Source organism: Babylonia areolata, chromosome 21, assembly GCF_041734735.1.
Source record: "Babylonia areolata isolate BAREFJ2019XMU chromosome 21, ASM4173473v1, whole genome shotgun sequence".
In the NCBI taxonomy this organism is placed as follows: Eukaryota; Metazoa; Mollusca; class Gastropoda; order Neogastropoda; family Buccinidae; genus Babylonia; species Babylonia areolata.
This window is the reverse complement of record NC_134896.1, coordinates 6,473,744-6,488,936: the sequence shown is the minus strand read 5'-3', so window position 1 is coordinate 6,488,936 and position 15,193 is coordinate 6,473,744. Positions and strand designations below refer to the sequence as shown.

Here is a 15,193-nt window from a genome sequence, read left to right as displayed (position 1 = left end):
AGTGCAGATGACTGGGTTTTTTCAGAAAAGTTGACGTTCACATCTCCGTGCTGAGAACGAAAAATATATTCAGAAGACAAGCCGATAATCAAGTAATGTTCTGTATGCATATGGTCTGCCCCAAATTAAAAAAAAGGAAAGTAGTAGATATTAATCGATCCTATCAGAATCTGACCCGGTTCATCAGACGAGAGAGAAAAAAACAACAACAAAACAACAACAACGTTGACTGGAAAAATGAATAAAAAGAATGAGAGGAGAATGAAACTGAAGGTGAAATAAGATTACGAGAAAAAGACATTACCACAAAGCTGATGTCAGTAAAGCAAACTGTCACGTCAAGTTCAAGTTCAAGTTCAAGAAATGCCACGCATTGAGATATATATACCTTCCTACCAAGGGTGCTAAAATCCGCTAAAATAGATATGTTATAGTGCCATTATTTAAATCATTAGTAAGACCAGTTAAAATCCTGGACTATGGTAATGTGGTATGGCCCCCTAGCTACTCGTCAGAAAACAAATTCTGAAAGATTTATTGACTTGATAGGAAACTTTGTAGAGAAGATTTTCCAAGCAAATTATAAGGACTATGATGGGTAGTATGTCCTACGAAGAGCCGGAGAAGAAGCAGTAATTTGGCTTCCAAATAGATCTATCCATTTGAGCCAGCCATAACACTAGTAATTGCACACTCTTATAAACGCTTAAAAAGGGGAGAAAAGGTCCTAATTATCTGGCAAAAGGCTGATAAAGCCTTAAAGCCTTGACACATGATATGATAATCACGTACCGACTCTGAGAGTTGTCTTTCTAAGCAGACGACATAAATCAGGATGTCATAACTTTTCGAGATAATTGTTTAGAGGTATATCCCTTAGAGGCCCTGAACAGTGTTTGCAATATGTGATAGGAAAACAAGTATAACTACGTGAGAAAATGCGCCACGCAGAGATCAGAAGAGACATCTAGACCTAACCGATGAAAATACCGGACCCGCCCATCTCGGTCCCAATTTCTGAATCTAGAGTTATGTCCCATGTACCCAATCGGCAAAGCTAAGTTTCACTTTCGTCCCTTCATTGCGAAAGTTCTGCAGCAAGGTCTGTTTGATTCTGCGATTTCCATTGGGATCAATCTTTGATACTAAACAGACAATGTCTGTATTTCGAAAGTTAGGTCCATATGTCGTCTGCCTGGCTGCTGGAGCGGCCACAGGTGCAGGTCTTGTCTACCTCCTCTACGTCCGCTTGAATCGGGAGATAGCAGAGATTCGTAAAATTATTCACGAGTTGAGGCAAGAAGTGGATATCTACAGTGACAATAATCGAAGAAAAAAGAACAGTAACAGGACAAAGATTACCGGTCAGTACTCGTTTACGGCTAGCAGTGGAGACGACGACGACGATTTTGTCGATGCTGTTGCAGGGTACGTTCATTTATTATTTTTATTTTTAGAAATTTCGCGTGGAATAACACTCACACAGTTTCTGATTCTACACCCAGCTTATATGATTTAACATGTATTTATTACTAAGGCGACGAATGTGTATTTCATTTTGTGTGTTTTGAGAAAGCATACAGTGTTGTAACAATATTTAGTCACGTTATCATTACAACCAGTTAGGTTCATCATAGGAGATAATCTGCCCATCTAGAAGATGCATTGATGGAGACTCCAAGTACTTGAGGGAAGGGGCACAGTCCACATGCTCAGATCCATTCCTTTCTTGCTGGAACTGTGGAAGATGGACAGGTTTTTTGGTGATAACTGTGTCATTTGTAGCAAGTACGGGCTCAATAGCTGTGTGGGTAAAGCATTGGACTTTCAATCTGAGGGTCCTGGGTTCACACTCAGTAAGGGCACTAGGTGGGTTAAGGGTGGAGATTTTTACAATCTCTCAGGTCAACCTATGTGCAAACCTTCTAGTGCCTGAACCCCCTTCATGCGTATATGAACATGGAAGATTAGATATGCACTTTAAGATTCTGTAATCCGTGTCAGTATTCAGTGGGTTATAGAGACACAAAAATACCCAGCATGCATCAGCCATGACCGAGTCGTCGGCAAGTCAATGTTGATGGTGTTATGTGAAGAAGAAAGAAGAAGAAAGAAGGTGCCTTGTCAGAATCGTTAAGTATTGGATTCATGATCCAGTGTTCACCAGTGGTAAGGGTTCTACTTCTAGTCCCCATTTTGGCATGGTGTCTTGTCCTTGGTAAAAGGCACTTTACTCTGATTCTCCTCTCTCCACCCAGGTGTGAATGGATGTTACCTGACTTCAGTTGGTTAAAATGGTGTAAGAAGACTGAGCACCACCTTCCTATGCCATGCCCTAGACACAATGAGTATGAATTCACTGCCCTGATGGCCATAAAAGGCTTTGGGACCTTTAACCTTTAACTTTAGTTAAGTTGTGTGTATGTGGATTTCATATCATTATGAATCTGCTGGGCAGGAGTGGCATTGATTTCTTTCTTGTAGATGGGATTGGGAAATTGAGAGAATATAATGTTTGCAGAGATAAAGCCATGCCATTTGATTTTATTCTTGTAGATGGGATTGTTCAAGGAGGGAGAAGGAGAAGCAGACAGAAAAAAAGATGGGAAGACATTCCAGAATGGACAGGTCTGAGGCTAAGCGAGGCCCTTAGGGAAGACAACATCCCAGAATGGACAGGTCTGAGGCTGAGCGAGGCCCTTAGGGAAGACAACATCCCAGAATGGACAGGTCTGAGGCTAAGCGAGGCCCTTAGGGAAGACAACATCCCAGAATGGACAGGTCTGAGGCTGAGCGAGGCCCTTAGGGAAGACAACATCCCAGAATGGACAGGTCTGAGGCTGAGAGAGGCCCTTAGGGAAGCAGAAAACAGAGAAGGATGGAGGAAGGTGGTTGACAGGTTATTGGTGGTGCCCCAACAGTCACCCAGACTAATGGACAAGTGAAATGAAGAAGATGGCATTGGGAAATGAGATGATTTGATGTTTACTGAGATAAGACCCATGTGAGGCTTGTATTTACCTGTAGCCAGTCTGGCACTGGAGGTGGGACAGCACCAGAAATGATGCCAGAATCATCCTGCAGCATGCCTCTGGGTCTTCATGGTCTGTATGGCAGTGATGGAAAAATTTCCGTACAGGAATAAAGGTGTTAACTCTAGGCAGTTTCTTTGACTTGTGAGTTGCCGATCTTGAAGATGGACTTGACAAAGCATGCACTTGCTGGCTTATTTTGAGGCAGTGTTAACCTGTGTGTCCTTTTGTGTCCTTTGTAACAAGCAACTGAGCTTGCTACTTGGCTTCATACTGAAGCTCTGGGCCATGCAGAGTATAGAGATTTGTTTTGTCCTAGATGTGTGGGCATCAGGTCATCTGCAGATTTGATCATTTCTGGGGATGGAGTATTATCTTCCATCTTCATTGCCATAAGGCAAGTTCATAGATGATGGTGATTGTTGGCAGTACTGACATCTCTGTGGCAGACAGTGTCATCAGAAGAACAGCCAGCAGTGGAGGACAGGCCTGATGGCCGGTGGTTACTGTGCAACAGGAAGAGGCTGGGTCCCAAGTCCCTGCCTTGGGGGACTGCTGAGTAAATAGGAGTTTCAGTTTTCTATTTTTGTAGCAGGCGTCACTGCATTCGGACAAATCCATATGTATGCTACAGCACATCTGCTAGGCAGATGCCCAACCAGCAGCATAACCAGCACGCTTAGTCAGGCCTCAAATGCATCCATGCATTTGTGTACCTGTCAGAGTGGATTTCTTCTACAGAATTTTGCCGGAGGACAACACTTTTGTTGCCATGGGTTCTTTTTCAGTGTGCCAAGTGCATGCCTGCACATCAGACTTCAGTTTATCGTCTCATCTGAATTACTACACACTCAGTTTGATTTTCGAGTCAAACTTGGGAGAAAAGGTCAAGGCCAGAATTTGAACCCAGACTCTCAGGGACGCCATATTGGCAGATAAGCATCTTAATAATTCTGCCACCTTCCTCAAGATGATCTAAAACAAATCTTCTCTTGTTGACAAACCTGACCTGCCTTCTGTCCAGAATACAGTTAATATACATCTTGGGACTTGGCAGTGATGCTGATTTGTTGGGTGTTGTGGACAAGGAAACTCTGGTCTACTTTGTCGAACGTCTTGGAGAAGTCTGTTAGAAGTATGTCCTCTGGACTTCTGATTATTACAATATTTAAGTCTCCCTCATCCACAAATCATAGAAAGTGTGCAGCACAGAAATGTCACTGATGAAAAACTGCCAGTTCTGGGCATCTTGGATTATGATTGTAACTTCAGAAGATGTGTCTTACATCTTTTCTTTATGTTTTACATTTTTCTTAAATAACTGACAGAGTCAAGTGACCGATCAAAATTTCCTTGTTTTTAAAAAGAGACAATGAAATGTTAGAATACAATGAAGTTATTCTATGAGGACTATCAAAAACAAAAGCAAAAAATCACTGGACATTATACATATGAACATCATGTGTGTTGTGTGTGCAGCTTGAGTGACAATGCAGTCGGGGAGAAGCAGGGGGAGCCAGAGCTGGTGGGGGTGACACAGCTTCCCTCCACCTGGCCAGAGGAGAGGAACAGGGAGGCGGCCACCACCAGCGTGACCAGCGACCATCTCTCTCCAGTCAGGGAGGTCCCTGACTTTGTAGAGGATTTCTCTGCATCGAAACAGGCCGAGGCAGAGGAGGAGGAGAAGGTAATCAGATTTGTAATATGTATGTGGGTGGTAAAGTAGGAACCCTGGTGTCACATTTTTGTGCTGCCTTTCACACACAACATGCACTGACACAGTTCTGTTTCTTTTAGTTATATTCTGTTCTGGTTTATGAAGTTGGGATCATAGTATTTTAGGATGAAGGACGCTATCTGTCACAGAATCTGGTAGAGGTGTTACTCGCGTGAAGAGGAATGCCCAGACTGAGTTGTGGCAGGAGAGCTGTGACTATTAAAAGAAATGTTTTATCCTTTAAGGGTCATAATGCCTCTGGTAGACTTGGTGAGCAGTTAGTCTGGAACTACATATGCACATGAAAAGATTACATTTTTATAACAGCTGAAGTTAATAGCTATATTAGCACCTAGCCATTACATCTTGTGCTCTCAGAACAGTTTATTGTCAGATCAACTGATTTTGAGCTGACTTGTGCTTTATGTTGCAGACTCTTTCTAGGCAGATCAAAAGATAGGCAGAAGCACATTCACATGCATGTAAAACTGCACACTTGTGAGCACAGATTTATGCCTGTACAGTTTTTTTTCCCTTTGTCTCTCTCACTCACTCTCAATCTCAGTCTCTCAATCTCTCTCACACGCATACACATTCAGGCTTTTATATTGTTCCCTCCTAAAATATCACTTAGAGTCTCAATCTGTCTCACATGCATATACATTCAGGCTTTTTTTTTTTATTGCTCCATCTTAAAATAGCACTTAGTCTCTCTATCTCTCTCACATGCATAGACACACAGCCTTTTCTTATTGCCTCATCTGATATCACTCAGACTGTTAGAGTCTTTCTCTCTTGATCTCCCTCACACACATGCAGGCTTCTTTCTGATGTCAGATGTTGCATTCTTTCCGTCTCACCTTTCCAGTCAGTCTTTCATGTCTTTTTTTCAGGCTGCCCATCCTCATTTTCTGTACCTGCCTGTTTACCTGTGTCTGTCTCTGTCTGTACCTGTCTGTTTACCTGTGTCTGTCTCCATCTGTATGTACCTGTCTGTTTACCTGTGTCTGTCTCCATCTGTCCGTATGTACCTGCCTGTTTACCTGTGTCTGTCTCCATCTGTCTGTCTGTACCTGCCTGTTTACCTGTGTCTGTCTCCATCTGTCCGTATGTACCTGCCTGTTTACCTGTGTCTGTCTCTGTCTGTACCTGTCTGTTTACCTGTGTCTGTCTCCATCTGTATGTACCTGTCTGTTTACCTGTGTCTGTCTCCATCTGTCTGTATGTACCTGTCTGTTTACCTGTGTCTGTCTCCATCTGTCTGTCTGTACCTGCCTGTTTACCTGTGTCTGTCTCCATCTGTCCGTATGTACCTGCCTGTTTACCTGTGTCTGTCTCTGTCTGTTTACCTGTGTCTGTCTCCATCTGTCTGTCTGTACCTGCCTGTTTACCTGTGTCTGTCTCCATCTGTCTGTCTGTACCTGCCTGTTTACCTGTGTCTGTCTCTGCCTGTTTACCTGTGTCTGTCTCCATCTGTCTGTCTGTACCTGCCTGTTTACCTGTGTCTGTCTCTGCCTGTTTACCTGTGTCTGTCTCCATCTGTCTGTCTGTACCTGCCTGTTTACCTGTGTCTGTCTCTGCCTGTTTACCTGTGTCTGTCTCCATCTGTCTGTCTGTACCTGCCTGTTTACCTGTGTCTGTCTCCATCTGTATGTACCTGCCTGTTTACCTGTGTCTGTCTCCATCTGTCCGTATGTACCTGTCTGTTTACCTGTGTCTGTCTCCATCTGTCTGTCTGTACCTGCCTGTTTACCTGTGTCTGTCTCCATCTGTCTGTCTGTACCTGCCTGTTTACCTGTGTCTGTCTCCATCTGTATGTACCTGTCTGTTTACCTGTGTCTGTCTCCATCTGTCTGTATGTACCTGCCTGTTTACCTGTGTCTGTCTCCATCTGTCTGTATGTACCTGCCTGTTTACCTGTGTCTGTCTCCATCTGTCTGTCTGTACCTGTCTGTTTACCTGTGTCTGTATGTACCTGCCTGTTTACCTGTATCTGTCTCCATCTGTCTGTCTGTACCTGTCTGTTTACCTGTGTCTGTCTCCATCTGTCTGTCTGTACCTGCCTGTTTACCTGTGTCTGTCTCCATTTGTCTGTCTGTACCTGCCTGTTTACCTGTGTCTGTCTCCACCTGTCTGTCTGTACCTGTCTGTTCACCTGTGTCTGTCTCCATCTGTCTGTCTGTACCTGCCTGTTTACCTGTGTCTGTCTCCATCTGTCTGTATGTACCTGTCTGTTTACCTGTGTCTGTCTGTACCTGTCTGTTTACTTGTGTGTCTCCATCTGTCTGTCTGTACCTGCCTGTTTACCTGTGTCTGTCTCCATCTGTCTGTATGTACCTGTCTGTTTACCTGTGTCTGTCTCCATCTCTCCGTATGTACCTGTCTGTTTACCTGTGTCTCCATCTGTCTGTCTGTACCTGCCTGTTTACCTGTGTCTGTCTCCATTTGTCTGTCTGTACCTGCCTGTTTACCTGTGTCTGTCTCCATCTGTCTGTATGTGCCTGTCTGTTTACCTGTGTCTGTCTCCATCTGTCTGTCTGTACCTGCCTGTTTACCTGTGTCTGTCTCCACCTGTCTGTCTGTACCTGCCTTTTTACCTGTGTCTGTCTCCATCTGTCTGTCTGTACCTGTCTGTTTACCTGTGTCTGTCTCCATCTGTTTGTATGTACCTGTCTGTTTACCTGTGTCTGTCTCCATCTGTCCGTATGTACCTGCCTGTTTACCTGTGTCTGTCTCCATCTGTCTGTATGTACCTGTCTGTTTACCTGTGTCTGTCTGTACCTGTCTGTTTACTTGTGTGTCTCCATCTGTCTGTCTGTACCTGCCTGTTTACCTGTGTCTGTCTCCATCTGTCTGTATGTACCTGTCTGTTTACCTGTGTCTGTCTCCATCTCTCCGTATGTACCTGTCTGTTTATCTGTGTCTGTCTCCATCTGTCTGTCTGTACCTGTCTGTTTACCTGTGTCTGTCTCCATCTGTCTGTACCCGCCTGTTTACCTGTGTCTGTCTCCATCTGTCTGTCTGTACCTGCCTGTTTACCTGTGTCTCCATCTGTCTGTCTGTACCTGCCTGTTTACCTGTGTCTCCATCTGTCTGTCTGTACCTGCCTGTTTACCTGTGTCTGTCTCCATCTGTCTGTCTGCACCTGCCTGTTTACCTGTGTCTGTCTCCATCTGTCTGTCTGTACCTGTCTGTTTACCTGTGTCTGTCTGTACCTGTCTGTTTACCTGTGTCTCCATCTGTCTGTCTGTACCTGCCTGTTTACCTGTGTCTGTCTCCATCTGTCCGTATGTACCTGCCTGTTTACCTGTGTCTGTCTCCATCTGTCTGTATGTACCTGTCTGTTTACATGTGTCTGTCTGTACCTGTCTGTTTACCTGTGTCTCCATCTGTCTGTCTGTACCTGCCTGTTTACCTGTGTCTGTCTCCATCTGTCTGTCTGTACCCGCCTGTTTATCTGTGTCTGTCTCCATCTGTCTGTCTGTACCTGTCTGTTTACCTGTGTCTGTCTCCATCTGTCTGTATGTACCTGTCTGTTTACCTGTGTCTGTCTCCATCTGTCTGTCTGTACTTGCCTGTTTACCTGTGTCTCCATCTGTCTGTATGTACCTGCCTGTTTACCTGTGTCTGTCTTCATCTGTCTGTCTGTACCTGCCTGTTTACCTGTGTCTGTCTCCATCTGTCTGTACCTGTCTGTTTATCTGTGTCTGTCTCCGTCTGTCTGTCTGTACCTGTCTGTTTACCTGTATGTCTCCATCTGCCTGTCTGTACCTGTCTGTTTACCTGTGTCTCCATCTGTCTGTCTGTACCTGCCTGTTTACCTGTGTCTGTCTCCATTTGTCTGTCTGTACCTGTCTGTTTACCTGTATCTGTCTCTCTCTGTCTGTCTGTACTGATGTATGATTTTCTTTTTTATGTTTGTGCAGGAAGATCTGGAGGAAGAAACTGAAGCCGAAACAGACAGTAAGTTTGTGGAGTAGACTTCTTCCCACAGTCTGCGCCTGTCCAGGGATCATGTGACAGAAGGTGACGCCAGTCTCACTGAATTCATTGTGACCACTCAACATTGATTGTCATGATCCCAACGGCGCCCTGTGTGCATGTGGAGAAGCAATCTGTCTGTTTTTGAAGATTCCTTTATTCCACTGCAAAATGTTTGTGGTGAAGGTGGTGGTTGTTTGTTTTTCAGATCCTTAATTTTTTTTTATCCTCTGTGTGGGAAGTTGTTGTTTTCGGGGGTGGGGGTGGGGGTGGGTTTCAAGTTGTAGAATTCCCATGTCCTGTGGACAATGAATGTGGATGAATTATTAATGTTTTATTTTATTATTATTTTTTTTTAATCTTTTTTTTTTTTTTTAGATTGTCCTCTGCAAATTTATTGTAAGTAATTTTCACCTGTGTGTTGCTGTCCTCTATTTTTGTTTTCCTTTCATCTTCTCTCTTAGATCTCAAGCAGCTATGTTTTATTGTTTTTTTGTGTGTATCTTTAAAGCATTCTTCCTGTTATTTTATTTGTATTTGTGCATGGTATTACTGTAAGTATTTCCCAACCCCCTGGTCCTGCTGTTTGCACCAACAAAGTGAGTCCACTTCTTTGGTTATGTCTTCCTCTGTTATGTGTGCCTTGTGAATACAGCATTATTGATTTTTTTTATTTGTTTTGTTTGTTTGTTTATTTTTTCAGTTGTCTTTCACGGTATTTTGTTCAGAATGAAACGGTGCCAAAGACAGTTCTTGGTTTATACTTTTCTTGTTGTAAGTGGCTTGCTGGCCACAGTTCTTGTTTAGAGGCTTCCCTGGTAGACTTTGAAATTGGAATCTTCCATTTAGCTAGTTAAGATATAATCTAAATCAGGACTTGGTGATTTGTACAGTTTTTGCAAAAAAAAAAACAGGTTGCAAAAGCACCAAGAAAATAGCCCTAGTTATCGACTAGGGGAAAAAAGTGTAGTTGTTGGTACCAACAACAAGAACAATGACAGTAGCAGCTACAACAATGCTGCTGCTACTACTGACGTCACTGCCGGAGAGTCAGTGAATAGTTTCAGTGGTGTGAGCAGGGAAGTACAAAATTGAACAGATGTCAGCGACCAAGCATAGGATTGTCGTACAAGAAGAGATTAATATGAAAGAGGTGTGTGTGTGTGTGTGTGCGCGCGCGCGCATATTTTTCTATGTGTGGTGGTGGATAAGAGGTGTTTTCACTGAATTAGCTACAATGTTCCTTGAACAAAGAACTGTTAGTTACATAATTCAATAATTTAATATATATCTATACATAGAACATGTGCAAAATCTGTGAAAAACACAAGATTTATGTTGTTGGGTTATTTTCTCTTTCTTTGTGTGTGTGTGGCAAACTGGCCCAATTTTGAAGGAAACTGGTGAAGAACAATAAATGATTTGATAGTGTACACACAATATTTATCTTTCTTCAACTCCACTTTAGAAATCAGAAGTTCATTCAGTCCGTTGCTCATAGAGGTGACACTGTGTTCAGACAAATCCATATATGCAACTCCACATCTGTTAAGCAGATGCCTGACCAGTAGTGTAACCCAACATGCTTAGTTAGGAGTTGAGGGAAAATAAAATAAAATACAATAATTAAATAAAGAAACTTTCTGTGTGTGTGTGAGCAGTCACAAGAACTCCCTCTTCCCTCGAAAATGACAATTCTGTTGTATTGTATTACTCTTTGTCACAAGATTTCTCTTTGTGAAATTTAGGCTGCTCTCCATGGCGAGAGTGTGTTATCAGGGTGCAGCTTCTTTTTATTGTCCATGTGCAAGTGTATGGTATTTGTTTTTTTCATATCAAAGTGTTTTTTGTTTTTGTTTTTTTTCCAGAATTTTACCAGAGACAGCTCTTTTTGTCATGGGTTCTTTTATGTGCTCTAAGTGCATGCTACACACCAGGCCTCAGTTTTTCATCTCACCTGAATGACTAACATCCAGACCACCACCTAAGGTCTAGTGGAGGGGGTGGGGGTAAACAGTTGAGTGTGGGATTTGATCCCGTGCGCTCAGATTCTCTAGTGTCCAAGGCAGACGTGTTACCACTAGACCACCATCGTGACCATGTCTGTCAGTGATGTTGACCTCTGGCCTCCCCCCCCCCACACCCCCACCCCCCCACCCTTCTGCTCCCCCCCCCCCAACCTTCTTCTTCCTCCCCACTCCTCTGGGGACACTCTCGGTGTATACAGTGTCCCCATCTTTTTCTGTCACTGTCTTTGTTCCTGGTCTCTTCCCGCTCTTTGTTGCCTCTTCCATTCTTCTGTTGTAGTATTTGTACAAATGTTCTGTCACAGCAGATTGCTCTGTGTGAAATTTGGGCTTTCTCCCCAGGAAAAGCATGTTGCTACACTGTGAGCACCACCCTTTCTTTCTTCTTCTTCTTTTTTTTTCTGCCTGCAGTTTTATTTGTTTTCCTACCAAATTGGGGTTTTCTATGAAATTTTGCCAGGGACAACCCTTTTGTTGCCATGGGTTCTTTATGTGCACTGAATGCATGCTGGGACCTCAGTTTATCGTCTCATCCGAATGACTAGCGTCCAGACCATCACTCAAGGTCTAGTGGAGGGGGAGAAAATACCAGCAAATGTGGAATTCGAACCAGTGTAGGCAAATTCTCTTGCTCCCTAGACGGACATGTAGTCTGCTGTGCTAGTCCGTTTACCTTCTTTTTCTGGAAAGCCTTGAATATTTTCTATTCTTTTTCTGGACTTGATAATTGGGCAATCTTCATATGTTCTATTTGTTTTTTGTGCCAAGGATGTGTGAGTTGCCAGCTGGTACTTCTTTTTTTCTTGTTGTTTTGTATGCCTGTTGATACATATAGTTTTGTGTGTTATTGCACACTGCATGCGTGAGAATGACTTGTGTGAAAGCGCTTAGATTTGTCTCTGCACTAGATTCAGCGCTAAATGAATACTATCATTATTATTATTATTATCATTATTATTTATGATTATGTTTGTGCTCAGATTTCTTTTTAAAATGCCTCCTGTGAAAAAATTGACAGAATTGGTCAGCGTCCTTGGTTTATTTTCATGACTGTACTTGTGCTTGATTTTATTCCAGGTGTGTGTGTGTGTTTTTTCTTTCATTTTATTCTGGTTCTATGGGATCAAGATGAGGCGCTATGACAGAAACAGTATCCTGTAAGGTGTTGGACTTCCGATCCACTGGTCAGGGTTCGATCCGCCGTTTCAACCTGGTGTTGTGTCCAAGGGAAAGGCACTTCCCTCCCATTTTCCTCACTCCACCCAGGTGTGAATGGGTACCTGTCTTCAGTTGGGGAAGGTTAAAACAGCAGAAGGGAGGAGGACAGGGTCCCGCCTTCCTGTGCTGTGCCCTAGACACAGTGGATATGAATTCACTGACCCCGACGGCCATAAACAGCTATGGGACCTTTAACCTTTAAACTCTGGGATCAATAATAACAGTGTTTTCATGCCTCTTATGTGCTTATTTGTTGGCTGGGCTTCTGGTAAAAATGATAGATAAATGAATAAACAGACGGAAAAAAACCCCAGTAAATAGATGTCAATTGCTTTGCAGTGGTTCCCCTCATTTCCCTGACTGTTACACTGAGCAGTGTTGACTGCTGTGGTGTGTCTAGAGTCAGCGTTATGTGTGACTCTTCCAACTTAATCAATTTCATTCCCTGATACTCTTCAGCCCAGGTGTGGTGCAGAATATGAATCTATTTCCTTTGCACTTGCCTGTTCCAGTGGCATTTGTTTGACTTGCCTGTTCCAGTGGCATTTGTTTGACTTGTCTGTTCCAGTGGCATTTGTTTGACTTGTCTGTTCCAGTGGTATTTGTTTGACTTGCCTGTTCCAGTGGCATTTGTTTGACTTGCCTGTTCCAGGGGCATTTGTTCCTTTCAAAATCCCCTTCCACCCCCATTTTTTGTTTTTGTTTTTTGCATCACCAATTTTAGTGCATTTTTGATGTGATATCTGCTTGACATTTTGAAATATTTCAGTTTTCCATTCCTCTCTGTGTCTGTGTGTGTAGAGTGTTTGGGTGTGTAAAAATGTGTGTGCGTGGTTGTGTGATTTGTTGAAGTCAGATAATGGATTCTGCCCAGTTAAGAACATCATCAGAGAGGAATTTGAAGAGAAACAGATTTTGATGAACAAGAAGTTGCAGGCATTGTAAACGCCAGTCTAATCAGAATAATTTTCTTCCTTTTGTTTTTTCTTTTCCTTTTTTTTTTCAGAGAGAAACTGACACAGAGAAGTGGTAGCGATCACTGGCATTCCAAATATTATCGATTTACAATTCTTTGCATTGTTTTTTGCTGTAGATTTACACTGCAGAATGTGTTGTTGTTGGGGTTTTTTCTTTATCAAATGAATAACAAGAAGGTGCCATCCTTTGAGAAGTAATTGCTGTTTGCCTGTTGTGTATGTGGTTTCCCCCCCCCCCCCAACCACCCCTTTTTTTTTCTTCAAATGAATAATACACAGATGCCATAGTTCAAGAATTTATTGCCATTTGCCTGTTGTGCATGTATAGTTCAATCTTGGTGCTTTGTTTATTAGGATGTACAATTTGTCATGTTGTGCAATTTTATTTCCATTGTGATTGTGGCTGCAAAATCGTTATTTAAAAAAATCTGGAAAAATAAGGTTATTTGCTCTATTCATCTGTCTCTCACACATATATATCTCTAGTCTCCTTCTCACAAACAAACACATGCACGCATGAATACACACACACACTTTTATATATATATATATATATATATATATATAGAAGAGAAGAGAAAGAAAGAGATCTTTATATATGTAGAAGTGTTCTGTTACGCATGCACACGCATACACTTACAAATGTTTCTTTGTAGTTGATATTATTCTTAGCTCCCCAGAAATATTTTCTCAAATGTTTCTGTTCTTTATACTGTAGTGTGTGTGTGTGTGTGTGTGTGCAATGGAAGTATACAATGTCAAAGTGTAATGTAATTTCAGCAATTTAAAAATGTTGTGATGTTGTACAGGCTCAGTATAAGAGTATTGCAGTTTATTTGTGAGTTTCATTTTTGTTGTTTTTGTGTATCTCCAGTGAAACTGTGATAAAACAGGACAAAGACACAGGCGCACTCTCTCCCTCTCAAATGTAACTAGTTGCAGTTTTGTACAGATGTTATTTCAGTTTATGTGTTTTCCAAAATTTTTGAATACTCGGAATTGTGCAAAGTTTTCATATTATTTGTTGGTTCTTTATCATCATTGTGATAATTGTAATGATTATGATGATGATGATGATATTTATTATTATTATTCTTGTTGTGTGGGTTGTGTAAATGTTGTGTCTTGTAGGATTCTTCATGCATTGCATGAATTGTTTCAGAGCCTCACATAATACACAATTACTTCAGGAACGGTGGGCTCGTTTCATCAACTCAGCATTATGAAAAAGCATTCAGTGTTTTGATGAGCAATGTCAGATGCTTGTATTGTGTAAGCAGTTGTGCATCCTTTTGATTGTGCTATTCTAGTCGGTCATAATCCAATGGTATTTGTTTTTTCCACATAAAATATTTTAATTTTCTTCATGTAGAAAAAGAAGAAAAGATTTTCAGCTTTACTGGGTTTTTTTTTCATTTCTTTATTTTATTTTATTAATAAAGTATTGTGGGAATTATTTGAAATGGTGTGTGTGTGTTTAACCTTGGCATTCAATGGCACTTCACAAAAAATGTATACATTAAGAGCAGATAAACTAGTTAATCTAAATCAAACATTCAAGACACACTCGTTTTCTTATGAATCACTGATGATATTTTTTTTTGTGTTCAGTGTGTATAAAATATTTCCAGGGTGTGTTAAAAATTGATGTGGTGAGGGGGAAAAAATTAATTAAAAAACTTGTTTTCTCCTTTACTAATTTCATTTTTAGTCCAGATGCACAGAATCCCATTTCCTTAAATCACTCGCCTAATCTTGATTATCAAGAAAGAGATCAATAAGAAACAACTTTATTGTGTGTATGTGAAAATACTGGAATGAGAACATATGCGTTTTAGAACTTAATTTTTTATAATGCTTTTTAGAACTGAAAATTTCATTACACAATGTAGTCAGTTTTTAACCTTTTTGCTTCTTTCTGGGTTTAAAAAAAATTTTTTTTACACACATTCCAAGCAACCCATTATTTTGGCACCGACTGGTGAAAATAGTTTACCTTGTCATTCTGATATACATAGCCTCAGGTCAAACCTTGGCTACTTTCATCAGTTTGTGTCTTTCTCCATTTTTTTCTTCTTCTTATCTTCTTAAACTCACTGAAGACCATCCAGTTCCATAGTTCTGTTAAATATTATTCAGCTCGGTGCCCAGGACCGCCAGTTGTCTCCTTTTCTTTTGTTCCCCAGCAGCGAACACTCGTCTGATCTTGGTGGTGGAGTGGCATCGCCTCCTCCAGCTTTC

General features: G+C 41.6%; 1 protein-coding gene across 1 annotated transcript; it reads left to right on the top strand.

The window, feature by feature from the left end:
- The first annotated feature begins 1,055 nt into the window (after positions 1-1,055).
- On the top strand, positions 1,056-9,335 carry LOC143296715 (uncharacterized). The gene is made up of 3 exons (XM_076608770.1): positions 1,056-1,428; positions 4,512-4,719; positions 8,676-9,335. Exons 1-3 carry the CDS (start codon positions 1,157-1,159, stop codon positions 8,727-8,729), a joined length of 534 nt encoding a protein of 177 aa, XP_076464885.1. The 5' UTR covers positions 1,056-1,156; the 3' UTR covers positions 8,730-9,335.
- The last annotated feature ends 5,858 nt before the right edge of the window (positions 9,336-15,193 follow it).

Coding starts and splice junctions, on each gene's coding strand:
- LOC143296715 (XM_076608770.1), top strand. CDS start 1,157: ATGTCTGTATTTCGAAAGTTAGGTCCATATGTCGTCTGCCTGGCTGCT. Junction 1,429..4,511: donor TTTGTCGATGCTGTTGCAGG/GTACGTTCATTT, acceptor TTGTGTGTGCAG/CTTGAGTGACAATGCAGTCG. Junction 4,720..8,675: donor AGGCAGAGGAGGAGGAGAAG/GTAATCAGATTT, acceptor ATGTTTGTGCAG/GAAGATCTGGAGGAAGAAAC.